General features: G+C 43.5%; 1 protein-coding gene across 3 annotated transcripts in view; it reads right to left on the bottom strand.

Moving 5' to 3' along the window:
* ALG9 (ALG9 alpha-1,2-mannosyltransferase) overlaps positions 1 to 27,338 on the bottom strand; it is a 956,626-nt gene that overhangs the window by 625,738 nt on the left and 303,550 nt on the right. For all 3 annotated transcript variants that reach the window (XM_069225004.1, XM_069225007.1, XM_069225006.1), the window contains one exon: positions 22,869 to 23,023. In XM_069225004.1, coding sequence (XP_069081105.1) covers positions 22,869 to 23,023 — 155 coding nt within the window. The remainder of the gene's footprint in view (positions 1 to 22,868; positions 23,024 to 27,338) is intronic.

Here is a 27,338-nt window from a genome sequence, read left to right on the forward strand (position 1 = left end):
GATGCATGTAAGCGCCACCCATGCATACTTATGTCAGTTGCTTTCTGAGATTTTCTGCACCCTCAGAGGCAGAGACCATCAGCAACTTGACACATTAAATGTGCATATCTCTAAATTGGGGCAATTTTATTTGGAAAAATTGAGCAATTCACAACACAGGAAGACTGGGCGGCGGCTAGCTCACTGAAAAATCTGTTGTTAGGTATAGTGTTCACCAGAAAGATCATGATTGAAGGCAAGTAACTTGTTCTTCTGATGGATGCTTCTAATGGCAGACTACTCACCTTGTGAATAGATACCATAGCAGTATCCCCCCAGGTGGTGGGTCTGTGATCTATCTAGACTAAAAAGCCCTGCAGGATGGAACTGGCAAAATGACCATTGACGGACCTGACTGTTAAAACAGTAGCACTTTGTGGAACATATGAACCAACACCTATGTAGATGGCCTACAAACGTACAGTAAAGGCACTTTGGCCCTCATTATAACCCTGGTGGTCGGTGACCACCAGGGCTATTGTGGCGGTAGTACCGCCAACAGGCTGGCGTACTGCCAGCCATATCATGACCATGGCCCCGGTCATACCGCTGGGACGAGCGGTATACAGCCATGGCGGTCCCGGCGGTCGTAATCTATCAGGGCAGCACTGCCCTGGGGATTTCGACTCCTCTTACTGCCACAGCCTGTCCATGGCGGTAGGCACTGCCATGGAAAGGCTGGCAGTAAGGGGACTCGGGGGGGGCTGCACTCCCCATGCACTTGGCATGGCCAGTGAAGGGGCCCCCAGGCACAACCCCATCGCACATTTCATTGCCACAATTTCGGGCAGTGAAATGTGCGATAGGTGCTACTGCACCTGCTGCACATCAGCATTGCCTCCAGCTCTATTACGAGCCAGCTGCAATGTTGATGTGACTTAGGTCGAAATAGGGAGCCAGATATACAGCCAGCACTGGCGGTATACTGGCACCCGCAGCCTCAGACCGCCGAGGTTGTAATGAGGCCCTCTGTGTGCCAATGCAGTGGTAGCAGCTTTGGCTCTAGAAGAATTGGCCCAAAAGCCTTCGGGGGCTTCTTCTTAGCCAGTGATTAGCAGATCTTGATGCAGAGAACAATCCAATGGGAGATGGTATGTTTTTGCACTGCCTTGCCCTTCCTTGCCCCGCAGAACCAAATAAAGAGCTGTTGTCCACCCAATATTCTTTGATGCAATCTGTAGAAAGGCTTAATATCCTTTTAGAGTTCAAAAGATGAAGTTTCGCCTCCGAATAAGAGGGTTAAGGTAAAGCAAGGAATGCTGGGAGAGTGGCTGCCTCGCCAACATGAAACAGAGAAACCACTTTTGGTAAAAAGAAGCCTGGGTCCTCAATACCAACTTACCAGGGATGAATGTTGTATAAAGTGGGTTAACAGAAAGAGCCTACGGTTTTCACGACAAGGAAGACCATTTTCAACATCAAAAGTCACAAAGGACTACTGCGCATCAGATCAAAGGGGGTTAGCATAAAAAAAAGTGAGCACTAAGATTAAGTTACACTGTGGCATCACAAAGGGTTCGGGTGGAAATAAATGTTGCATAAAAGTGCATCACAGCAAGAGATTTAAATAATGAAGGCTGATCTGGCAATAGTAAAAAAAACACCGAAAGAGCTGACAAATAGCATTCACAGTGACCAAAGCAAAGACTTCCTGAGCCGTAGACAAAGCGAACAATAAAACTTCAGACAACCTGGCTTGTAGTGTTTGAGTCTGTAGCATGTCACATCAAGCCACAAATCTGTCCCAACGACTGGTGTACACTGATTTTGTGAAGGGACGCCTTGCCACCAAGATGACAACAACAACCTAAGTAGGAATTTCAATAGAGGTCACCTGCCGCTGCTCAACCTTCAAGCATGGAGAAGCAAATTGTGCCAGCCTGCGTGCAACACCCTTCACTGCTGCACAACAGAAAATGCTCTTGAGGCACATCTTGATCATAGGACAGAAGCTCATACCCAGGAGTCCATTGGCCCAGATATAATTGCCCAATCAGGGTCCACAAGGATGCCTTGGACCCAGTGGTACCTGATCTTCTTCAGAACTCTGGCAGGAAAGGCAGTGATGGGAAATTATAAAGCAGTCCCATGCACAACTCTAGGCTGAATGAGTCTCTAGGAGCAGGCAGTCGTAGTTACTCCAAAGCACTAAAGTTTTGGTGTTACAGAACAGATCAAGCCATGTTTCTCCTCACTGATGGAAGATGCCCTCTGCCATCCATAGTCTGTTAGACCTCAAAGGCCGCGTGTGCCTGCCCTGGCATATAGAAATCCCACCATGTGATTCACACCCAGAGAAATTCCCTAATGATCTAGTCACTTCCAGAGGGGTAGAGACTTTTCACAAAGGACCCACTACTCCAGCCCGCCCTGTTTGTTCCAGTACTGCATGGGTGTTGTGTTACCTGTGAACACCTGCACCAGCCTCCCTCTGATGGTGGGCAACACCAAGTGAATCCCCCTCAAACTCAAATTTGGCCAGGATAGGAAAAGTGGTCCTGACACAGATCCAACCACTGCAGACCACCTGCAGTCTCCTCTAAAATCTAGATATAATCCAAAGGATACTGCTGTGCCCACTGGGACTGAGGTCCCACTACAGAGCTCGTATGTGCCATCTGGCATGTCTGACCAGCAGGATGCAGAAAGCCGACAATCCCAGGAGCCTCAAAGAGATCGACATTGAGATCCAGGATAGAAGCTGGAACATCAGGATCCTAGCCCGAATGTGCTCAATTCTCCATTCTGGGGAAGAGGCAAGAAACAGTGCCCAGCTCAGAATGGGTCAGGGACAATTAATATCACATGAAGGTTTTTCTGCCCTTCTGTTGTAGTGCTGCTGGTCCTAGCACTCTTCTATAAATGTATGACTTATTATTTAAAAAATGTTGCATTTAGTCAAACATCTTATGACAATGTGTTGCTGAAGCTGCTCGATGTTTTCTTCAAAAACAGAATAGTGCAAATGTGCAATATTATTACATTAACTTCTCTGATTTATTAAAGGGAAATGATACATGGGATCAGACCATGCTGAAACTGTCATTTTGCTAGTTTTCGATGTGGACTTTTTGTATAAAAACCCCATTGATCTGGGGGTTAGCCAGAGATTTTCCTGAACATTTAATTAGCTAGGGATATGGTTCATTCCTCTTATGATTTTTTAGGTTCATTGGGACTTGGTATAATTCTGTTACCTTCATTATGTTTTTGAGCCTGTAAGGCATACATTTTGCATTTCTCTACATTGCTTAAGTGAGATGTGTAATAAGACCCTTTCCCTAACCTAAAACTCAAACATGAAGTGGTCTCAGTTATTTTATTTACAACCCTGCAACACTAATGCTGGGCCTGATGTTGAGGAGGGTGTTCTTTATCTCAAGAATAAAGGTGACGGAACAGAACTTCTAAACTAAATCTGGGTGAGCATAAATGAAGAAGTCAGGTGAGACTTCAGGAAGTTAACGCTAATGATGTTTGGAGGTTTGCTAAGGTCTGGAGGTGGTTGACAGCTAGTCAACAGACAGTCATTGAGGTGTTCACCTTTGGGAACACCCAAGGGGACTGGTGAGATCAAAAAGAAGCACTACAAACTGAAAATGCTACTGGCCTACTTGAACCGTAGGTGGTGCATGGGCCTGCAGGAAAGGAATAAAGAAATAAGCATCCTGCAGGTGCAAACCCATCATCTTCTCACCGGGCTGTAGTGAAGACAAGACCTGGGCTAGTGTGAGCATCTTGAATTTGTCCCTTCACAGAAAGGCATTGAGAGGGAAGAGATCTAAAATATGGCGAAGGCCTCTGTTCTTTTTCTGTACAAGAAGTAGCAGGAGTAATACCCAGCTCATACTTCTGATGCTGGAACCCTCTCTATGGTTGCGTTGCCCAAAAGAGCCTGCACTTTCTGCTGCCGCACAGGCAGTCCTCTATTAGCCCCCCCCTGCATGTGGTGGAAGGTGTGGCCAGGTAGAAAGAAATGGAAGGGAGTAAACCGATGTGCATTTTGGAGGAACTACTTGCCAAAAGTGATGGTTTGCCTACTTTGGTGAACAGATCGGATCCTTCCTCTGACACAGTGGTTGTTTGCCACAAAGGTACACAAAAGAGGATTTGCAGCTGTGGATGCTGGAGGGACAGGCAACTGAACTGTGTGTTGTCCTTTATGCCCTGGGCATGTGGAAGGGTCTGGCATTTACCAAACCGAAAACCCTTACTATTGGGATGGAGGGGAACACTTTTCTGATATGTCTGTCTGGTGGGGAAAGACGGACTCAAAGAATGTGCTATGCCCCTGCTTTGTTTAGACCATTCTAGGGCCAAATCTGTTTTACTACCATAACATGGCATAGACATCCGCAGAGAAGGATATAGACCTCTTCCAGGTCTGATGCCACACCTGTACCCATTCTTCCACCTAGGTAGTTGCTCATGTCCAAGCCAGAGCACATACATTTTTTTGCATAATCATCATCCTGGATAGCTTGAGTTAGGGACGTCCAGAGGTCGTCCGGCACTGCTGATAAAACCTGACCATTGGGTCCCATAGGGCATGGGAGTACCAGCCTAAAAGACAGTTAGTGCTTATTGATAGCAGTGCAAGGCTCATAGAGGAAAATATATGCTAGCCAAATGTCTCCATTTTCATCAACTAAAGATTAGGTGGGGTGATAGGGAAGGCATTTGAATTTACTTTATTAGTGGATGCCTAGGTTTGGATGGGGAAGGGGGCGGTTGGGCGGCGCCAGAGAACCCAGCTGCAAGATGGGCACCACCTAGCAAGGCTCTGCCAGCCGTCAAAACAATCCGACATATATCCGCGATGTCAGGATGCTTTCTCACCTGGTATAGGTTGGCACCTGCAGCGGAGAGCAGTGTGAGGCAGATGCACTCCTGATTTTCCCAGGGCGGAGGTCCCTGGGGAGTGCTCTGTGCCCGTGCCTCATGAGCCGTGTTGCAAAAAGAAGAGTTGATGGATGGAATGCAGAACAAATCAAAGATTCACCCCCAGTCACAGATCTGGGTTTAATCCATCCGTTTTTTTGCTCACCATGTGAAAATCATTCTTGACCCTGTTCCCCAGGGGAACAGTCCAGCCCCAACTGCCAGACCAGGTCCTCCCTGGACCAGAAACAAGCATCCTGCGACCGGTTTTGGGGTATCACCCCTCTTCAGCCATGCTAGCTTGAATCTGGTGGCATAGTGAGCACGGGAACCATGTCTGGGCATACCCTTCCCACTTGGGGCGACACATGCAAACAGAACAGTTGATGGACAGAGTGAGGTCGGCGCCATCTGCTGTACCCTGGGGTTGTATCAGGGCCGCACCTAGCAGGGAGGCTGCAGCCATGTCCTGTATCACAAGGCCCTCAGGAGGCCTGCTGGCAGGAGCCCTATGGAAGCTTTGCCAGGCTTTGGCCTAGTGGACAGGCCCTTGAGGCGATGTGTCACCGTTGAGCATGTGAGAGGGAGACTGGGCCCGAGCTCCTCTCTCTGCAGCTGCCCCACACATCCATGTGGCCGTAGGAGCTGCCAGCGCTGTGGAGGGGACAATCCTGATGGCCCCTTTCTTATATATTGGCTGGGAGTGAGTGTCTTCCTCCCCCCGGATCTTCACAGGAGAGCAAGACGCTAGATTTGCACCCTCATGCCTGCCCCGAACTTGCCTCTTAAGGCGAGCCCCAGAGTCTAGAGTTTGCTCAAGCCCCCTGATTCCCCTCTTTGGGAGTTCTGGGAAGAGATGGGACTTAAAGGTGTGTGGGCAGCTGGTGCTTGGCGGAGAGGGTGCCATGATTTGTACTTGCCTGTGACTCCACCCCTGGCATTTGATGGACTGTCTTTGATTCCCGAAGTACGTGTGGACTGAGGGGAGCCCAAGGTCTAACTGCCCTTGCTCTAAATCGCCATCTCGGCATCTAATAGCGTCTGCTTGTGCCTCCCAGGATCCCTCAAGAATCTCAAGGCTGGGGTGAGCGGGACACTTTAAACAGCGGTGCACTGCAAGCAGGACATTGAGCATTCTAAAAGCGCACAATGGATTCGGACCTGAGCTCCTGAGCCACCAATGTACCCCCTCCTGCTTCAAGCAAGGTGGACCAAGACATCAGGAAGATGTTGGTAGATGCCAAAAACAGCCTCTGAACCACTGGCTCTAAAATTGATTTACTGACCTGTAGAACTGATCATATAAAAGAAAGAGTAGACATGCATGATGAATGCCTCGATCATTTGGAAAACTTGCACCTCTTGACATCAAAGATCCTCATATCAATAGCACTGGGGGTGAACACCTACGCATGGAGAAAGTGCTAGAGGTTATTAAGCATAAGAACCAAGACCACGAAACATGTTCCAGATGGAACAACCTCCGGCTGCTAGGAGTCTCCAAGTCCATGACTATCAAAAAGATGGAAGCATACATTAAAATAATGCTCCGCTCCCCGTTTGGCGACGCTCTCTTCATTGTTGAGTGAGCACACCGCATGTTGGGTCCACTTCCCTTAGTGGTGTACCGGTGAGACCCATTGTGGCCAGAATTCTCAATTACAGGGATAGGGAGCCTTTCCCAAAGCTAGCCAGGGAATGCTGCTTGATCCAGCGCAGGAAATCTTGTAGTTTTGGGTGTATGGCAATACCATCGCCATATACCCCAATCTTATCATCACAGTTCAGGGTGCCCACCTAGAGTTTCTCCCTGTGAAACGCTTAGTCCAAAAGTCAGAGTTTGCTTAATGCCTGCTATCCCTGACCAAAATGCTAATTGAACTGGACGGAATACAACACTACTTTAAAGATCCCAAGGCCACCATGAAGTTTTGCCGGCACCTGGCCAGCACTAAATCAACTCCTCCATCTGACCCTGCAGATGCCAGGGATCGCAGCCCTCGTCACCTTTGTTTCTTGTACTGCGTTGTTCTTTTGATGCAGGTGTAACTGTATTTCACCTGATATGTTCTTTCCATTTTCAGCAATGGTGCCTTCATAAACTCAGTTGTGGGCCCCAGTCCCACAAATGGGTCATGGCTGCCACATTTTCTTCCTGTTTGAATACCTGCACCAACCTCCTGCAGATGTTTCTCTCCACTCACTTCGGCCACCCAGACTATCTCTGCCTGGGGTGCTCATCTGGTCCTCTGCTGACCCCGCAGGATGTTTCCCAACGTGCTGTATTGTTTTTTGAAAATGGGTTTGGGTGGGTTATTTTAACTAGGTTGGGGGGGATGAAGAGGGTGGTGGGTGTGATCTCGACTGTTGCTGTATTTTCCCTGTGTTCCTCTGTATACCTGACATGCCATGATGAAGAAGTACCCTGTTTGACAGTCCTGTGCTAACAATAGACATCCCCTGCACTACAGTTGTGGTTCTCCCACACTTCCCTCGGCCCCCTTGACATCTGTTAAATGCTTGACCTGGGATACACTGGGTCTTAATGATCAGCGCAAAGCACAACTAGTACATGTGTATCTTAACATGTACCATGTAGACATATGCTTCCGCCAGGAACCACATTTGACCTCTGCAGCCGCCTCTCATCTTTGGGCGGGCTGGGTTGCTAAGATACACATCTCTCTGTACTCCAGTTATGCCCGTAGCACAGCTATTCTCCTACACAAGGAGCTACACTGTCACACACTCTCCATGACCCAGAAGGTAAGCTTGTTATCATACAGGGTGCAGTGCATACATTTCCAGTTATCCTGGCCTCAATCTATCGTCTTAACACAGACAGCCCAGAATTCTCTGCAGAGGTCTGGTGCTTAACATCCACACATGAGCCTGGCATGATTGATTGGGGTGTTGATTTCCATGTCTTCCTATATCACATAGTAGACCGATCCACTGACACTTGGCAATCAGATTCAGGTGCTGCGGCTCAACCTCATATGATCACTATAGATAAGTTGCATGGCGTTTGGCAACTGCAACATGCCATAGTACTGAGGGTACTTCTATCACCTCCACACATAACACAGGGTCTCGAATAGACTATTGGCTCCTTGCGTGCTATATCCTTACCTGAACTACAAATGTCACCCATCTCCTCAGAACCCCTTCTGATCATGCGCCGGTCCTGCTAGAAATCTTTACCTCCAAGCCGTCCTCCTGGTCCTTTACCTGAAAGCTAGCCCTAAACGTTCACTGGGAAGCGGAGTTTTGGGATTAACTCTGTTAGACCATCCTATATTTCTTTGCCCACAATCAGGGATCATTCAATTGCCCCTCCATGCCCTGGGAGGCATGCAAAGTATTTTTCCTGGCATCTGCATGACAGAACAATCTGGCATCCTCAAGGCAATCCGTACCCAACTTACCAAGCTAAAAGATGACATTTGTGTGCTGGAACTGGAATTCCTCACCACAAGAAATTCACTGATCCTTGATGCACTTAGAGAAAAGATTTCCGAGTATGTGGAAGAAGAGACCCGGGAAACCAACTATCTCAATAGGGAGGTGACACTGTGTCACTATGGCAAAGGGGATAAATCCGGCAAGACGCTGGCGGGTCTTCTGCATAAACCTTGGGCTGGTTTGGACATCCCAGAACTCTTAGATGACTGATAGATTCTGGATACCTAGTCAGATGAGAATGAGCAGGTCATGACGTCCTACTACTCTGACTTGTACGTGGCCTCTGTGGCCCCTGACACTGCGGTCTTGGACACACATCTAGACATGCTCCAAATCATGTGGCTTGACCACGTGCATCGCTTGTACTTAGATGTTCCCTTTACAACCAGGGAAATAGTGCAGGTCATTCAGAGCATGCCCAACAATCGGGCACTAGTTCTAGATGAGCTCACCACATCCTTCTACAAGGAATACGCTGCGCTCCTTGCTCCCCATCTATCGGCAATGTTTGACGAATCTGTCTCTGGGCCAGCTACCGCCCTCCTTGTATGAAGCAGTTATCACAATGGTGCTGAAACTATTCTAAAACCTGGCAAGCCAGAAAACAGATGTGACACTTTTCAGCCCGAGTCGATTATAAATGTTGACAACAATATATTTGCCAAACTAATAGCCAATCGCCTTCTGCCTCTCTTGCCTGCTAATATCCGCCAGACCAATCTGAATTCATGCAAGGGCAGTGGAATGGGCACAACCTCCGCACAATTTTGCACTCACGCACTCCATCAACCCCCAGATTGAGGCACTTGCAGTACTTCTGGACACCACCAAGACGGTTGATTCTTTAGACTGGCCATACCTTTTTCAGTTCCTTCCTCACCTCAGTTTCATTGTGCGCTTTCTGCATTTGATCAGATTATTGCACACCTCCCCTACACTACAGGAACCAGGCAAGTGTGCCCTTTAGCTCCCATTCTATTTGCAAAAGCAATGGAGCTTTGGCCACCTGATTACACCACCATCACTGCTGATTCTGGGGGCCACCTACCGGGTGACATCACCTTGTATGTCTGAGACACCCAGTCCAACCTCTCTCCTATCATCCAAGAGGTGATTCACTTCGGCAATCTTTCTGGTATCTTCAACTGGTCGAAGCCCACCATATTCCCTCTCACCTCCATCACACGTTAGTTTGAGCTTGAGTACTCACTCCAGTGGGCAAAGGAACCAATCTGATACCAGGGAGTCTGGCTTGGCAGAGATGTTAATGAGCCTGGCAGGCAAACTATGGGCGAGCCAGGATAGCTTTTATTAAAATAGTTGTACTCCCTAAGTTCCTTTACCTATTCATAAACATTCTTCTCCCACTCGCTGCACACTTTTTTAAATGGCTGTTTAAATTTTGTGTCCCTGAATTGGGTGGGTAAACAGTCAAGGGTGGCACGGGAAACCTTTATATTGTCAGGAACTGGAAACTTTCAGCCCCTTTGGATATACTGAAACCCCTATTTTCTTTCATAAGAGGTCGCAACCTACGGGACTCTCTGGTCCATTCTTCTACCCCTGAAGAGAAAAAAAAGATTCCAGGGAAATGTTTAATTTAACCCCCGTGACTGGTCATTACAGGTGTAAAACCTGCTCTGCCTGCAGGTTCACAGAAAACAAAAAAGCATGGAGGTTAATGGAAAAGTACATAAACAACTTAGATTTTCCAACTGCAATACTAAAAATGTCATATATTGCATAAGGTGTCCTTGTAGGTTATCAAACATTGGGCAAACAGTACAATCAGTTAAATCATGTATTTTACAACATAGGTCCGGAATCAGATGCTGTGTACGAGGAGCTCCTCTTGTGGGACACTATATGAGCAGAAATCATTCACAGGACGACTTTTGGTGATCAGTATTATTTGTGGCAGAGACAAAACAACAAGGAATTGGTGTGACATTCATTCTGCATAAGGTGAAAGCTAGATTCATTGAAAAATATGGTACAGCTTGAATTGGGCTGAATGATCTAAATGAAATGTGGTCCTGATACAATGCTGAAGGTAGACAACAGGCTGACATCTATGTGTTGTATTTTCTTTGGATATTTCCTCTATTTTTGTATAATTGGTGATGTATGGTTTAGAAAGGATGTTTCAGATGGGTAGAACATTAGAAGTGTTTCCTGCATTGCACATAATGGTTCACGCTTGTATTTTTTAAAAGGAATAAACATTATACAGTGGATATATATTTAACATCCTCACACCCTCAGGTGGGTAACAGGAGGACGATGTTTATGTCAGGGATCAGCAGGAATGTCCGGTTTTGGGGTGAGGGGATTTGTGACGATATCAAGTGGTTAAGACGCGTTTACATTTCCACCTGTATTTAGCCTGTTCCACATTTAAAGATGGCCACCAGGTTAACCGGGTGTTTGGAATCATTAAATATCCAAAGCACACGTTAGTCGCGGTGCAGCCGTTCAGGAGGAGCCCCATCGCGGTACTAGATGATGATGTAGCGCACACACACACACACCTGTGTGGTTCCCCAGCATTTGGTATGCATCCTGGAAGGTTTTGCACTCCTACCTCTGATGTCTGAAAGAATTTCGAAGTAAGGAGCACTCATCTAAGTATCCATTCACATGTTATAGAGGCTAAGAGACATTAAGGTTTCATATTTGGGCCCTTTCCGTTTTATCTTTTAGGATTAGGTCTACTTGAGTTCTCACCGAGTGGGTGCCCCTCGCTCCGGCACCTTCCCTGAGTGGTAAGGGATAGATATTCATGCATTGAAAGTAAGTATCCCGTGTATAAATACATGGTTTGGTCCGGTGTCTGTGACCAAATAAAGGTCAGTGCAAGCCCGTACATGCAATAACCAAGGGCTAAGGGTCTTCACAAATAATTGTGCTCAACGCAGGTGTTTTGGTATTCTTCTTCAAATCCACCACAGAAGATGTATAGGCTGTATTTTTTTAGTTTTTTATTTATTGGAGACAGAGTGTTAACCTCACCATATGTTTCAATTTTTATAAATATGTAATTTCTATATGTGTGTCTCATTTTTAATAGTTATCATCACAGAAGTTTGCTGGACTCTAGCAGATAGGGATAGATCACAAGGTGAACAAATAATTCATTGGTGAACAGGGCGTCATGTGACCCTGGCGGTATTGGTGATAATATAATTGAGTTACTGCTACAATAACGGATATATACATGTGCAATTCTACATTTAGGTACTACTTTCCTTCCAATCTCCTGATGACGCCTACAGTGATGAAGGGCCAAAACCTGACGACCAATAGTCTGAGGAGTATTACAAATTTATGAGTAAAGGTGAAGAAATAGGTTTATACCGCTAATAACTAATACGGAAAAATTGGAGAAATTATCAATCAATGATGGTATTTATTAGTACTACCTCTTACAGTGGACTGCTTTTGGAAAGCTGATTGGCAGCCCTCAGCTGTGAATAGCAAAGCAAGATTATTGTGCGGTATCCATTGTACCGAGTACCTTGCCAGGAAAACTGATATGTATAATTGTTCTTTGTTTTTTTTGTGATGTGATGTATATATGTGTTTTATTGTTGTGCATTGTGCCAAAACTGTGTATATTTTGTTTTTTTTAAGAGAAGGAGCAAAACAAAGTGTGACACAAATACATTTGTTTAGTAAAAGGCATTGGTGTTATAAGTTACACAAATGTTATTCAAGTGATCAATTAAGGTGTCCACTGTGGTATATAATATATCTGAATTTTTCCCTACTACTTACCAGTATTGTATTACTGAAGGACAGTCAACAGCTAAACAGGGAGCATAGAGATTATAGGGAAAGGAGAGATGGGCAGTGTACACAATAGAGTACAAGAAAGCAGCAACAATACAATGTTTTCCATTGATTGCTAATTACATATTTTGTTTTGGTCAGCATGCTTTAGATTTCATTTAATTTTACATTCATTTAAGTCTCCAATATTGTTTTGACTTTATTAAAGTAGGACTCTTCTGTATTGGTATTACACTAGAGGGTCTAGATTTATGTCCGATTTTCAGGATAACCACTGACTAGGTACATAAGTTTAATTTAAACTCATTGGTTTAAAAACTATGTCATGTAAATATCCTGAAATTCTGAAAGGGATGCAGCCCGCCAGGACCTACACTGGATGCCTATTACATAAAGCAATCTAATATTAAAACCTATGTAAACAATTGTATGCAAAGTGCCTGAGACAGAAGCAGAGAAATGTTGAAATGCTTTGTATGACATTGAGATGTTTCTGTAAAACTGCCCGATAAGGTAGTGGGTGATTTTATTTTTAAGAGTAAGCAAAGCTACAATATAAAACTTAAAAACAATAACCACATATTATCTTTGCATGATGTAGGAATAATAGGAACACATTATATACATCACATACATTCAAACATAAGTTCCCAAACCCCAATACAAACATTTTAGGCTAAGGATAGTTGTGAACTAATGTAAGTAGTGAAAGGCTTAATACATGACATGCTAAAAAAAATACAGACTGCGGGTTCAATAGAAAAGGCAGGTCATATTTAGGACAAACAAACACTTATTATTTAGGAAACTTATACACATGCTGCATTGTTAAGTTAGCTGTGCTGAAACACACAAGAGGCCCACGCCACATTAGAATTAGAGTTTTTCTTTGGAGCTGTACCAACTGTTGCTTTCAAAATCTTCACTTGGCACGTACAGGGTTGAACAACAGGGTGTATCATGCCTTAGCACAAGGGTCCTAAAAACCACAAGTCATTCATATCTTGGTGAGGGGAACTGTGTAAGGGTCAGATAAGCATTTGCACAAGGCAGGGCTACTGTGAGCATCATGTAACACATAATCACTTGTCGTGCAGAAAGATAGAGATGTTGAATGACGTCAATGCTACTGACCCACCCATGAGGCGACCAATAATCATGCATGTGGTCTTTTCGAGAGGTACCGCTCCCCTATTATCTTATCTGTACTGCTTGTTCTAGCTTACGTCAATGCTGAACTCGTGACCGTAGTTTTTTGTGGTATAAATCCCACTGCTTGTGAACTAGAACTTTGAACTTCAGTCATGACCTCTATGTTGAGACTGCCTGTCGTTACCAGCTGAAAATCGATTAAACCTATATTACTTTGCCAAATTGATCTGTCTTATTTTATTAACAGATTTCCTTCTAACATGCAATAAATCCTGTTAGAAAATGTTTGGCATTAAAAGCTTTTGCCATGAATCTCCGTTTTATCATAAATAGGAAACAAGTACATATTCTACCATGGGGAACACAGATTAACTCTATGGACTGGTACCAGAAGAACATCTTCTACAATATGTAGAGAAACAACTGGTAAATGGGGGACAGAAACCTGGTGATGACTATTCAGCTCATGTGGAGCAGTTTAACGGCTAGCTCACTTCAATATTGGCTTAATGACCATGTTCAAACACTTCTTTAAGTGCACAGACCAAAACAGGATTTGGTATAGAAAGCAATAAGAATGCAATTAAATATATCCATGCAGCTTCAGTGGGCCTTAAATAGAGACCAAAACAACTAACTTATTGGGAGTTTGAGGACATTATAAATAGTACCATGGTTAACTCATTAACGAGGTTAGGTACTAGGCACTCATTACCTGAGGATTAGACCATCATCTATGAAGATATCATTGACTGATCATGGCCTTAGAAAATACATTCCTCTTGCACTAACATGAGGATTTGCCAAAAGGGTTTTCTCCATCGGCTCTAATGCGATCCCTAGGCCACACACTGAAATCCAAATTGATGCACTAAGTAAACTTTTAGGCACTCTCCTGAATCCGAAGGCACCCAGGATTTTAGTAACAAGCCAGCCTACGACTATACCATTTCAATTATCTTGTATTGCTTAAAGGCTTCTCTGAGAATGGTCTCCTCTGCAAGAAACTGTGTTATCAGTAGCTAATTCTTCCATTTCATAAGTAAAGGGCTCAGTGTCTAAGGGGAGTCATTTTGCAGAGTTCCCGCAAAAGAACTGAATATTTACATCGGTTCCTCGTAAAATTGCCTCGCAATAGGCGCCTGGACTTGGCAATGGTTTTCACAGTTGTAAAACTGTGCCCCTTCTATGCTTCAGTGTGGGTGGCTGGTCTTTTTTGATGAAACCTTGATGCACATGAGCAGCTGCACTTAATAAACTGATTGCTCTACCAAACGGGACAAAAAACAAAAATTGGAGACTTTATGAAGGTGCTAATTATATTAGACAGTGGTGGAGAGTAAGGAGAGTGGGGAGGGCACGAAGGGCTGTTCAATGAAATGACATTAATTTCAGTGCCAACGTTCTTGATCAAGTAGAACGAAGCTGCATGAGATTACTTTGGACACACTTCTTTGAGGCTTGTACGAACCTGTAAGTTGTTTTTTTTTGCAACCTTTGCAAATGACTATGGGGTATTTTGCAATTTCTGGAGTTTGTGATGATTTTCACCTCAGGTTCTCGACATGAAGATAAAGGCCTCTGACAACATTTTTTCAACCTATGCAAGTAATCTCTACCAAATAAAATGTTTCAGCAGGAGTAATACTTAACAGAAAACATGTATCTGAGATATATGGTTGCACTCATGTTGGTCTTGAAGTGGTGCAACAGATTTTTGGCATAACTTCTGAAACCGGGTGAGGGGTGTAAATTATGCATCTTGATATTGTAAGCTTTGCTTGGGTTATGTCCTTTAGGGCAGTAGCCGCTTCAGTATATTTAAACAGTCAACTGTTTTTTGTGAATGTCTTGCATGACAAATGGAAGGCACGATGAAGACTGTTTTTATGGCTTGTGCTATTTTACCTTTTAATTTCTTGCACATTGATTACTTAAGTTTTGGGGCTTTTTTGTGTAACAACAACTTATTGTATATTGGCTTATGCAATATAAAGTGGAACATTGTGTTATTTGTATATCGGGGCAATTTTGTGGTAATGACCACATGTACCGTAAAGCCTTGTTTCAGAGAACAGGATTGTTGTGGTATGAAGAGAAATTGTGAGGTTACCAGACAGACTACACAGCTAGGTTGCGGAAACTGAACTATTTTATGCCTTACTATCACTGGACAAAGGGATTCTCAAAATAGATTGTCTGTTGCAGTTTATAGCATGGATACTATCAGACTACATATGTTTTCATTAAAGAGAAGGACAACTGAGTAAATGCTGGCTATATGTTGTTGTTGCTTCCAAACGTACCTTAACATGGAGGGGTGATGCTACAATGTGACCAGACAATCACCAAGACTCAGCATATTAAGAATCGCTCACCACAGTGATCTCACACTACTCCTTAAACTGATACTTCAGTACTCTTTCAAAATGAACTCTTTCTACATCTAAAATTAGAAGCTGAACTAGTTCAGACCTATATACCTATATAATACGTTAATGCTTTAGCTGTCTATATGAGAGAATGTTGTCCTCGTTGTGCTCTTACTGGAGCAATCCAGCGTCTTCAATAATTGTGTGTTTGTTACCTTAGGATCTATTTATAAGAGAAAAAACACATTTAGCTAAAATGTTCCAAGGAGAGACTAATGATTAGGTAGCACATGAATGTGTTCCACATGGAAAATTATGGAATATCACTTTACTCCTATTTTGCATCATCCCCGATCTATTTCATATTTTAATACACCTTTGGTAGAGACAACATGCTAGCCTTCAGAACTATCGGCTGTGCCAATAGTATTTGTTGATGCTGTTCGTAATGACGCAGGCAATGCTGACTGCTGCATCATTTCATAACTGTGCACATGTATGATGACATGTGCATGCCTGCAAAATGACGTGGGTGATATTTTTTTTATTTACCGATTTAAGATCCCACGTAGCTCGGTAAAGAAAAACATTGGCTAATCCAGTAGTGTTGCCTTTTATACCTATTGCATTTGTTATGCACATGCACTGCGAAATATGCAAATGCACTACTACAGAATGACACAGTTACCATTTTCTTTTTTTAATTATTAACTAATCTAAGACGGCAGAGGTTAATTCGATTAGTAAATACAAAAAAATGTTAATTGAACTAAAGTTCCTTAGTTGTGGGCCCTCCAGAAAATAAAATTTTATATTTTTTATGCTGCATTTTTTTTCAAATGTCTGCTAGGTGCGAGGGTGTAATGGGGGAGCAGGTGGGAGAAATAATGGGGGATGGGAGGGGATAAGATAAAAATAAAGCTGGGTGTAGGAGGAGGAGGGAAAAAGATGCACAAAGTGGAGAGAGCAATACAGACTACCGGGTAAAGGGGTTGACGGGGAGATGCACATAAGCGAGAGAGCGGCACAAGCAGGGAAAAAGCAACAGACAGCAAGGGGGCTGTATTTGGTGGATGAAGTACACGAGGAGACCGGGAAAACAAATACACACCCATATCGTGATAAACAAAAAAACAGTTGTTCCCTAAAAGCAGAAGGGAAGCAATGCAAATGCTCTTGGACCACCTTGAACCACAGGCAACGCCTGTGGGAGCGCAGGACGAAATTTTGAAAATAGGAATTCTGTAAAACCAATGTCTCCATCCACGGTATATAGAACTTGGGCCAACATGAGCATCTTGAACTTGTCCTTTTTGAGAAAAGTTGAGGGAGCGAGGATCTAAAACAGCACTAAGGCCTCCGTCCTTCTTTCAAAACACAAATGATCTGGAACAGCACCCAGTCCCAATTTTGGATGCCTGTAATCTCTTTTTGGCCCCTTTGACCAAAAACATGAAATAGTCTCTGAAAGATGGCCTGTAATGGGAGAGTTGTGTGGCGGATTTGGCAGATAAGCCAAGAATGGTAAGGAATATACTAGTCAGACAATCCTGTGAGTCACTGATCAGATGTGATGCTCTGCCGCTCTCTGTAAAAATGTTGCATCCTGCCTCCAACTGTCATATGCCAAGTGAGCCAAAATAAAGAATATTTGTGGCTGTGGTGGATGCACTGGGCAGTGAGCTGTCTGACAGGACTTGGACGCTGATGGCTAGATCCCAGACACCAATGTCAAAAGGACAACTGGGTCTGCTTTTAGAGTAATAGGCCCTAATGTTGTTGGTTTTGGAAATGCTTGCTGAAACCAAAAAAGGGGTGGAACTGCTGGGCTATTGTCACACTGATGCAGAAAGGCAGAGACAGCACAATGAGGCCCTAAGTTATTTATAGTGCTCTAGCACCAAGTCTGTTTTACCACCAAACAGACAAATCCCATCAAACACCATGTCCTTCAGAGACTCCTGGATGTCACCTAAAAATTCCTGGATATCATTCAGGCCTGGACCTGAAGCAAATTCTGGTACAGACTGCCCTGGCCAAGCAGCTGTTAGGTTCCAGTCCTGATCAGATGACATAATTCGCTGCATTCTAGCATCCTGGATAACGTATGCCAGCTCAGCTCTATATTCATCTGGCATAGTTGACAAGATCTCTAACCATGTTCCACAAAGCATTCAAGTAGCATCCAAAGAGTCAGCTGGTAGAGACTAATCTTAAACCTAGGTTAGCAGAGGAAAATGTCTGATTCCCAAAAGACTCCATAGGTTTTGACTCCCTAACTGGAGGCTTAATGAGGAATGAATTTGGGTTAAGCCTGATGGTGGTTGTTTGGACCATCAATCTTTTTGGCGTTGGAAGTTGTGTCAGGATGACTTGGTGTCCTGGAGTGGGTCTATGCCTTCTGGCTACTTGTCTATTTACCGTAGGACAAAAACAGGGTTTGGCTTATGTATCCATTAATGTGTCTGTCAATAGTTTTTTGAATGGCAAGAGTGGTTTCAATGTTGTATGACCAAGGCTGCAGGCTTTCTGTGAGCACATCTGTTGTTTCACTTCCACGGAAGGCAAGTGAGGATCAAGCATTTCTGCACCAGTGTGAAAGAAGAGGATGTTACAGCAAGACACGAGGCTAGCATTATGCATTAGTCTTTTAAGTACTCTTCTAAACAACAAACACTTTAAATAATCAAAGAATCAACATTCAGAACACTGAATGAAAACGCAAAGGATAGAATATTCTAGTCCTATAAAATCCCCTTGTCCACCATTTTCCTCCTCTTCTGTTTGCTGCTTCTGAGGGTAGATAAGTACTCCTTCTTCTTCTAATCCTTTATTTTTTGGACTGTGAGTTGTATGTAAGGAATGGACAGAATGATTAAGTAATGTTTATTAACTCATTTACTTATGGGCTGGGGAATGTAAGCTTCAGAAGGAGTGTTTAGGATAACAAGAAAATACATTTCGGATTGATGAATTGGGGAGTTTAATACTGAATTATATAATTCTAATACAAATAACTAGGGACTTAAAAATAGGAAATAAGACTGATTAAAAAGGTTAATTTTAAGAGCATTCGTGCGTAACCTTCAGGTAACTTCAAAGAAGAGCGTTTTTTGCCTAAAGTGATCGTGCATTCGTAGTTTAGCGTTCTTCAAACAGAGTGAAGGCAAGTAACTTTGTTTGGTGAAACGGGTAAGTGGTCAACTTTAAAATGGGCACCCATCAACGTCTGACTTATTTTCACCAATACATGGGTTCATACATTTTTAAAGGAAGTTGGGTTTGTTTTTGAGCATGATAATTTGTTTCTTCAGTGAGTAGAGCACATGAGCTTGTAACTAGGCAACATTTCAGTTTTGATTGCTGCGAAAAGGGAAGCCTGAGAATACACTACCTAAGGGGAATCAGTTCATAAAGCAGCAGATTTTAGGATATTTAGGTGAGATTGTATTGCTAAAGAGAATTAATTTAAAATATATGAAACAAAAAAAGATGTGTTTGACATTTCTGGTCAAGGAACAAGTGAGGATAGCCGGGAAAACATAAGGACAATAAACAATGATTCTGATAGGAAGGGAGTCCTTGGCGGCTCACAAAGAATGGGTGTCCAAAGCAGCACACAAGAAGGGCATGGAATTCCTGCAAATGAGGGAATTAAATTGAATACTTTGGATCAGTTTGGAGCAGGAATGAATATAGAGGAGTACATTTTATTTTTAAATTATAAGGATAGTTTGGAGGATGAGTTTGGAGTCAGAGATGGCATACAAAATAGGGTTAGGAAAACTGTTAGACATCCTATGGGACAGACATAGTTTGATCCTAAAGATATAAGATATCATAGGATTACAGGCTGGTGGTCTCTAGACTATGTAGCAAATTAAACTGAATTCTCGATGACAAAGCAATTGGAAAAGGAAGAAAGAAATATTATGAAAACTACATGTTCGAGGCTAGTAAGTAAGGCCCAGAAATGTTTATCTTTTCAAGACAGAAAGAGACCCTAGAAAGGGTGTAGAAAGATCATTAAACAGTGTGACAATCTGTTGGATGTTCTGGGTCCTTCAGCAATACCTTTTTGATTTAGTTGAAGAAGCTTATATTAAAGGAAATAATTTGAATATACAACTGTTCAAAGGTTGGTGTAAAACAAAAAAAAAATAAAAAAAAGTTAAATGACTCACTAGACGCCTCTTCACATCCATGGTGCCAAACCCGCATCACAGAGGGTGTCGAAAATGTGAAACCTAGCAACCTGATGGCTTCTATCTGTTGCAGCATTGCTGATGGCCCTTGAAACTTGGGTCCCATGGGGACGAGTTGAAAGATTGGTGATCGGCAGGAATTCATAACCCAGTAGCACTTTGGCATCAGCACAAATTCTCAGAATGAGAGTGGCAGCACATGGGAAAGTCCTTTTTCAACTTCCTATGCTGCTTTTTGGACTTGCAGCTAACTGAAGGGTTAGGGTGGAAGCATGACTGTTCCAAGGAAAGGTACTGATAGCAAGACTGGGTCTGGTCCCTGGAGTTCAATCAGAAAGCAGTCTTTCCTCAATTTCTAATGATGTTTCGATAGGTAGTTTGGATTAGCATTCCCAAATTGTCTTCGGATTCATCCAGGAACATCCTCTGCATGACTTGGAGTCATGCGATGACCTAAGTAATCAGAGACACATCTCGTGAGGTCCAGACATACATTTGCTTAAGACCATCCCTACAAGGTTTTTAAATCTGACATTTTAGGAGAGACTTGTCCCTTGCAACTTTTAAAAATTCGAAATATAATATTTTTAATCAAGATGAAGAAAGAGGGAATAAGCTCCAGATCCACGTGGAAAGGTGTAAAAAAGAAAGGAACTGCCTTCAAGGCGCAGGGGTCACTTTCAGGACAGGATGAAGTCAACACTGAGCCAACAAACAACCTCACAACATCACTCACCCATGCGCGAGGAAACTGGTGAAAAAAATGCCTTCAGAGCCAGAATGGAAGTATTCTTCATAAAGTGCATTGTGCTTATAGTACATTACAATACAAGTTTGCAACACGTTTCGCATTACATCCTGGCATATGAAAACTCTCCGTTAACTGTACTCCATATACTACACTGTTCTGTATACAGCATATCTTATGTTGCTGATCTTACTCTTACAATAAAAATGTTCGCTAGTCTGCTCCCTGCAGCTAACATGAGCTACAGAGAAAGGAGTTGCTATTGATGTTTTGAACTATCAGTCACAAGATCCTTTCCCATAAACAGACGCTTAGTATGTTTTGGAAGAAGTTTCTCACACTACCAGACAAATCATACAATAATTAACATTGTTTTTAATATCTTGAAAGCCTTACATTGAAAACAACTTATATGATGCAATGTCGCATCTTATTTGGTCAGCCTCAGGAAAAGTGGAACAGTAGGCTGGAATACTTGGATATTCCTCTGTAAGAACTGTCCTTGAATGGTAAGGTGTTGCCTCACCACAAACTGTTTGTTTTTCATGCAAAAGGTTCTTAATCACAAAAAGGACTGGGAAAACTTTACGTTTCCTGACGCATAAGGACAGCAGCCAGGAGATGCCACCTGGTCCACACAGACCCTTTCCTCGCTTATAAGTCAGTTCAGTATATGGCACCAACATCTGCGATTACGTTTCACGTCACAGATTTAAATCCCATCCAAACTATCAACATTTTATGGTCCATAATACAAGTACTATTAGGTCGAGAAATACCAGTGCCTTTTCAAGCGTCAAGAGAACATTGAATTTGTATTGTGATCCAGCAAACTGAGTACAAATAACACAAGGCAACACAAGGGTTACAAACTACAATTCATGTAAAAGTTAAACATTTGGTGAAAGAGGAATATAAATACTATGCTCTCTTCAAAAAGAAAATAACTAAACTAAACATATAAACACAAATAAAAACATTAAGGACTGGAAATAGCTGTAAAGGGCCTGAATAACCAATCTTGGGTCGCAAAGCACATGCAGTTTTTGAGCAGAATGTGCACTGCAACATAAGTATATTTTTGAGCTACCATGGATTAAAGGCTTATGGTAGGATTTGAAGAATTTCTGCCTCATTACTATTAATGAGTAGGGATTTCATTTGTAAACCTTTTCCAGTTCCCCGACAATTCAGGGATGGAGGCCTACAAGAAGCAGCAGACCTCCAACTATCTATTCGCCAACAGTTTTTTTTATTGCAGTCGCTAACCATTGACACATTGCACTGAAATTCAGGAGAAAGGAGGATATCCCTTTCAAGTCCCGGCCTCCTTCCAAATAATAAAGTGCACAAGTGCACAAAACGAGTCAGAAGGCCAATAATGACTTGCAATGTACCGTTAGTACACTGCAACTTGCCCTTTTGCAGCGGCAAAGGCTGTAATTTTTGTTTTAATCGCAGGTTAGTGACTGCAAAAAGACTTTACACATCATGCACCATATTATAATAGTGCCTTGGGGGCGCAATGGGCATGTGCGCCCGCTTTGAATGACCCCGGAGCACTTTGGTGTTACAGAAAAGGCCACAGATGCTTGTGGAGCCCTTTCTGTAATACAAATAGCGCTGGCCCACATACAGCTCCTCCGCTATCACCAGAGGGTGTTCCCCTATTTGCATGGGGGCATGGCCCCATGCAAATGAGGAAATACCTTTGCCTCTGTGCCCGCGCCTTATTATAGATGCAGGCGCAGAGCCAAAGAAGCTGTTCAGAAGGCGCACTAATAGTGCACGCCCTGATGGCAGCCCTCTGGAGGAAGGAAAGGGGATCCTATGAACCTCCACAGACATCCCCCTGTAGGCGGTGCAGTCACTCACTGAATCCACCTGCAAAGGGATCTCTAATCCCCCTCAAAAGTGCAGGCGGGTTGCCACCTGCAGAGAGAAACACGGAGCGGCTTAAAAGCACGAGTACGTGGCTGCCCTAGGGGCAGCACATTATATGTAAAAGGGCGCGCTTTCTCTGTTTGCGCCTGCCACACCTGTTTTCAGATGTGCTGTGGTGCAAACAGAGAAAGTGAGCCCTATGTATAATAGGGCCCCTGGCGTACAATTTCATAATGTATGTAAGATGTTATTGTTAATTTTCAAACCAATCTATTTTCACCACAAACTTGCAGGATGCTGTATTTATTCTTTGAAAGAGGAAAAATGTACCTGTAGGGCCGAGAGTCCCACTGCCCCACACAGACAGATGAGGGGATAGATGGGGAAGAGGAACCGCTCTTCCTTGTGGGGCCGGGTAAAGAATATCAATATCCAGATGTACATTGGCGCCAACGTCAGCCAGAATGGGCGGCCCAAGTTCTGAACTGTAAAATGAGAAAAGTGTAAGAGACTAATGAGCCATAGAAGGAGTGGGTGTTTACAAAGGTGCGAGCGAACTGAACTGCTGATTATATCGGCACTATTCCACAGTGCATGAATTCTCATCATAACACGTCATTTATTTTTCAAAGACAAACAAAGATGGATGTCAACTGCACCGCTGCTGTATGAACATCACTTTGCCACCTAAGATGAACAATTGACTTTCCCCACACACGGAAGAACGGGGCTACTTGAGTCAGCAGTAAAAGCATTAGTCGTATACTGAAAATGATAAGTCACTTACCTGTAATCCTAGTTCTCTTTCAGGGGAATCCTCACTCATAAGCACTGAATATTCCCCCCTACATGTGGGGACCCCGGGGCACATATCAAATAAATAAATATACATATATATATATATATATATCACCATTTTTTTTCCCTAGAAATGTTCTAAACATATATATTTTCATATACATTTATTTACATACATCTATGCAGTGTATACTGAAGGCTAAACATGCCTAATTCACAATAAGCTTTACTTTAATACACATTTCACCAGATTCATGCATTCCTGTAAATCAGAAATGAAAAAGCAGAGTGCAAACGCAGCATTTATTGAGTGGAAAACTGCAAGAAAAAGCACAAGCATTGATAGCCAATAGGCTGCATTAAAGCATAACCAAAGAATACTGACATCATGCCTTTAAGACCTCCAGGACCTCCTGTATCCCATCATGCCCCAAAGGTAACGGTTAGGTCAGTACTTTTTTATGGTGCTATGAAGAACAGGACACAATTGTGTGTTAACTACTGTATGAAAGATTTGTCCGGGGAGGTGGGCAGGTTGCTTATGACTTTGATGAGGATTTCCTGCAAAGAGAACTAGGATTACAGGTAAGTAACTTATCCTTCTCTTTCAGTTTATCCTCATCAATAGTCGCAAGCATTAAATAGAGTAGCAAGCCCATCTCATCCCCCTGCAGACGAAGCAAGGGAAAGCAAAAGCAGAATACATATTTATTTAAAGAGATTTCTTAAGGAGGCTTGCCCTTCCTGGGTGCCTGTCTGTCTTGGTATCTGAATCTAGACAGCAATGTCTTGTGAAAGTATGCACCAATATGCAAGTAGCAGCTTTGCAAATTTCGGAGATGGGGACATTCTTTAGTAGGGCTGTTGTTGCCGCCTTGTCCCTTGTAGAGACACCACCTTGGAAAGAAAAAATAGGGTGAGTTCTCATCACTACCCTGTTGTTATGGGGTTTGTATGGTTGGCATGCAATTGCTTGCTGGCCAACTGTTAACTTAACATAAAGCAAAGAATTATCCATCTGGAAATGGTTTGTTTAGAGGAGGTGATGCCTGTCCTCATACGGCCATCATTCACAAACAGGTGTTCAGACTGTCTGATGTCTTTAGTCCTGTCCAGATAAAAGTTCAGTACTCTCTTCAGATCTAAAGAGTGTAGTACTCTTTCCGCCAGTGTGGATGGATTAGGAAAGAACAGAGAGTGAAATTGTCCGGTTAATGGGGAAATCAGACACCACCTTGGAAAGAAAAATGAGGTGAGTTCTCATCACTACCTTGTTAGAATGGAACACTATGTAAGGCTCTTTGGCACACAGAGACTGTATGTTGCTGACTGCATGCCAAAGTAACAGCGACAAGAAAAGCAGTCTTCCAGGTAAGGTGCTGCAAGGAAGCCTTATGTATAGGTTCAAAAGGTGCACCCATGAGTTTTGAAAGTACCACATTGAGCTCCATAGGAGAAGAGGGGGAAACATACAGGTGGGAATACCTTTTTTAGTCCTTCTAGGAAATTATTAACTACAGGTATTCAGAAAAGTGACATTTGAGAAGGAGATGTTCTATAACCAGTAATTGCTGCAAGATGCACTTTAATCGAGGAAAATTGCAAACCAGAATTACCTAGATGGAGGAGACAGGGCAGTATTACCTCCTTCTGGCCTAAAATTGGGTTGAAATGATTCTGAATACAACACATGTAGAACCTCTTCCATTTGAAAGAGTAAGAACGTCTGGTCGAAGGCCTTTTCCACTCCCTGAGAATGTTAATGCATTCCTGAGATAGGCCTGAGTGTCCATACTGTAGGAATTCAGGAGCCATGCTGTCAAGCTTAGTGAGGGAAGTTTGGCATGGAATATCTTCCCCCTGAACTCGTAGAGGAGGTCCAGTCTGCACTGCAGTCTCCTGTGTGGCCTGTCCCATAGGTGGAGAAGAACCAGGAATCACCACTGGGGCTATCAGGATTATTCTGGTGCTGGCTTTGTATAGTTTGTTGATGACTGTTGGTATCAGAGGAATGGGAGGAAATGCATACGGAAATGTCCCTGACCAGTTTATCAAAAGGGCATTCCTCTTTGTTCCCGGATCACAGAACAAGGATGCAAAGTCTGGGCATTTTCTGTTTGTTTTGTCTGCAAACAGGTCTATTTGAGGCTGGCCCCATTCCTGAAAGCTATCTCTTTCGAAGACGCCAAGCAGTATCCAGTCTTGAGAGTCTGTGAAGTTTCGGCTTAGAAACTCAGGTAGTGTATCCACTGAGTTTATACTATGATGGATATTTCGAGATTGATCTGCAGACCTAACAGCTCAAGAATGTTGATGGAGTTTTGATAGTGTTTTCTCATCAGATCTAGGGAGGAGCTTTTCACTAGCCAGTCATCTAGGTATAGGTAGACAAAGATGCCTTTCGTTCTCAATGCTGTCACTACAACCGCCATGGACTTCGAAAATGTATGGGGTGCCGACTTCAAGCCGAACAAAAACACCCTGTATTGGTAATGTGACCAGAATGTTTTGGAGGTAGAATGCTAGGAGAAGGGGAATTGAATTGAAGTTAGTACCCATTCATTACAAAATTTAAGGCCCAGTTGTGGCTGATCTGTGGGCCTGGTATTGAGACTTGGTGGCCTTATGGTGATGGTGAAGAGGAAACTAGTGAGAGGTTTGAACCCTCTGATGGTAGGACGCCTGTCGTATTGTCTATACCGGTGTCAGAACTCCTTTCTCTTTTTTAACCCCACTGCTATAAGGGTATCCAATTCTGTGTTAATTTTTGACATCTCGTCATCTGTGTCGGATCCAATTAAAAAGTTTTCGGTAAACTGAAGATTTAAGATGCGTTGTTGCGCATCTGGTTTAAGGCCTGTAAGTCTAAGCCATGATGTACGTCTGGCACAAATGCCATGTGCGTAGCCATGTGCTGCTAAGCCGGAAACTATCTGCAGCTCCACTAGTTATTTGGTTCGCGACCATTCCTGTCTATCTTCCTTTGGGAGTTTATTTGCAAATCGTGGAGGTGAGTCCCAGAGAGATGTATCATAGCGTCCTAGTAACACTGTTACACTAGAGACTTTCATGAAGGAGGCTGATGTGCCGCACAACTTCCTGCCCAAGGAATCCATCTGTTTGCTTTCCTTGTCTGGTGGGACTGAAGCTGAAGTGGCATTAGCAAACATTTTCTTTGCTGCTGCAATAATTACAGAGTCTGGTGGAGGATCGGCTCGTAGAATAAGGGGTCTTGTTATGGGGGCCTTATATTTCTTAAAGATTCTGCTGTGGCAGTTCGAATGGAGGCTGGTGTTAGAAAAAAGTCCAGTGCTGGCTGGAGAAGCCCTGGGACCGGAGGAAGTAATGGTCTTGAAGAGGTCCTATGATGCAGCATCTCCAAGAAGACTAATGAGGTGGACGTGGGAGTTGGAATGTCAATGTTCAGCTTATTAGCTCCCCTGACTAGCACCTCATTAAAGGTGTTTAGATCATCTATCGGATACTCTCATAGGTGGAGTGTCTGTAAGGGTTGGGGAGTAATCCCTCTCTGATAATCCCATAGATGTTAACCACGTAGGCGATCTATGTTCACTGTGGTGAGCTCAAGGTCTCCGATCTGTCCGGGAAGGTGTAGTAGGCCTTTGCCTGGATCTGCCTCGAGATCTACTTCTTGATCGTGTTCTGGGTCTGTGTCTGAGAGTGGTCTCTTTAGGCCTCCTAGTTGGCTGTGGCAGAGAGCTGGCTTCTACCAAACGGACCAGAGGCATCCTGGGACGTGGTGTCGCTTTCAGAGACTGGGGCCCTCATTACAACCCTGGCGGTCTGAAGACTGTCAAGGCCCGGTGGCGGTCTCACCGCAGACAGCCCGGCGGTGAAGACCCCCACATTATGAGTGTGGTGGTTTGGCCTGTGCCAAACCGCTACATCCCCGCTGGTACCGCCAGGGCAGTTGGACAGCTGGGCCGAAGATCAGCATCTCCAACCCGGTGGTCCACCCAATACCGCCAGCAGTATCATGAT

Source organism: Pleurodeles waltl, chromosome 3_1 (genome assembly GCF_031143425.1).
Source record: "Pleurodeles waltl isolate 20211129_DDA chromosome 3_1, aPleWal1.hap1.20221129, whole genome shotgun sequence".
Lineage (NCBI taxonomy): Eukaryota > Metazoa > Chordata > Amphibia > Caudata > Salamandridae > Pleurodeles > Pleurodeles waltl.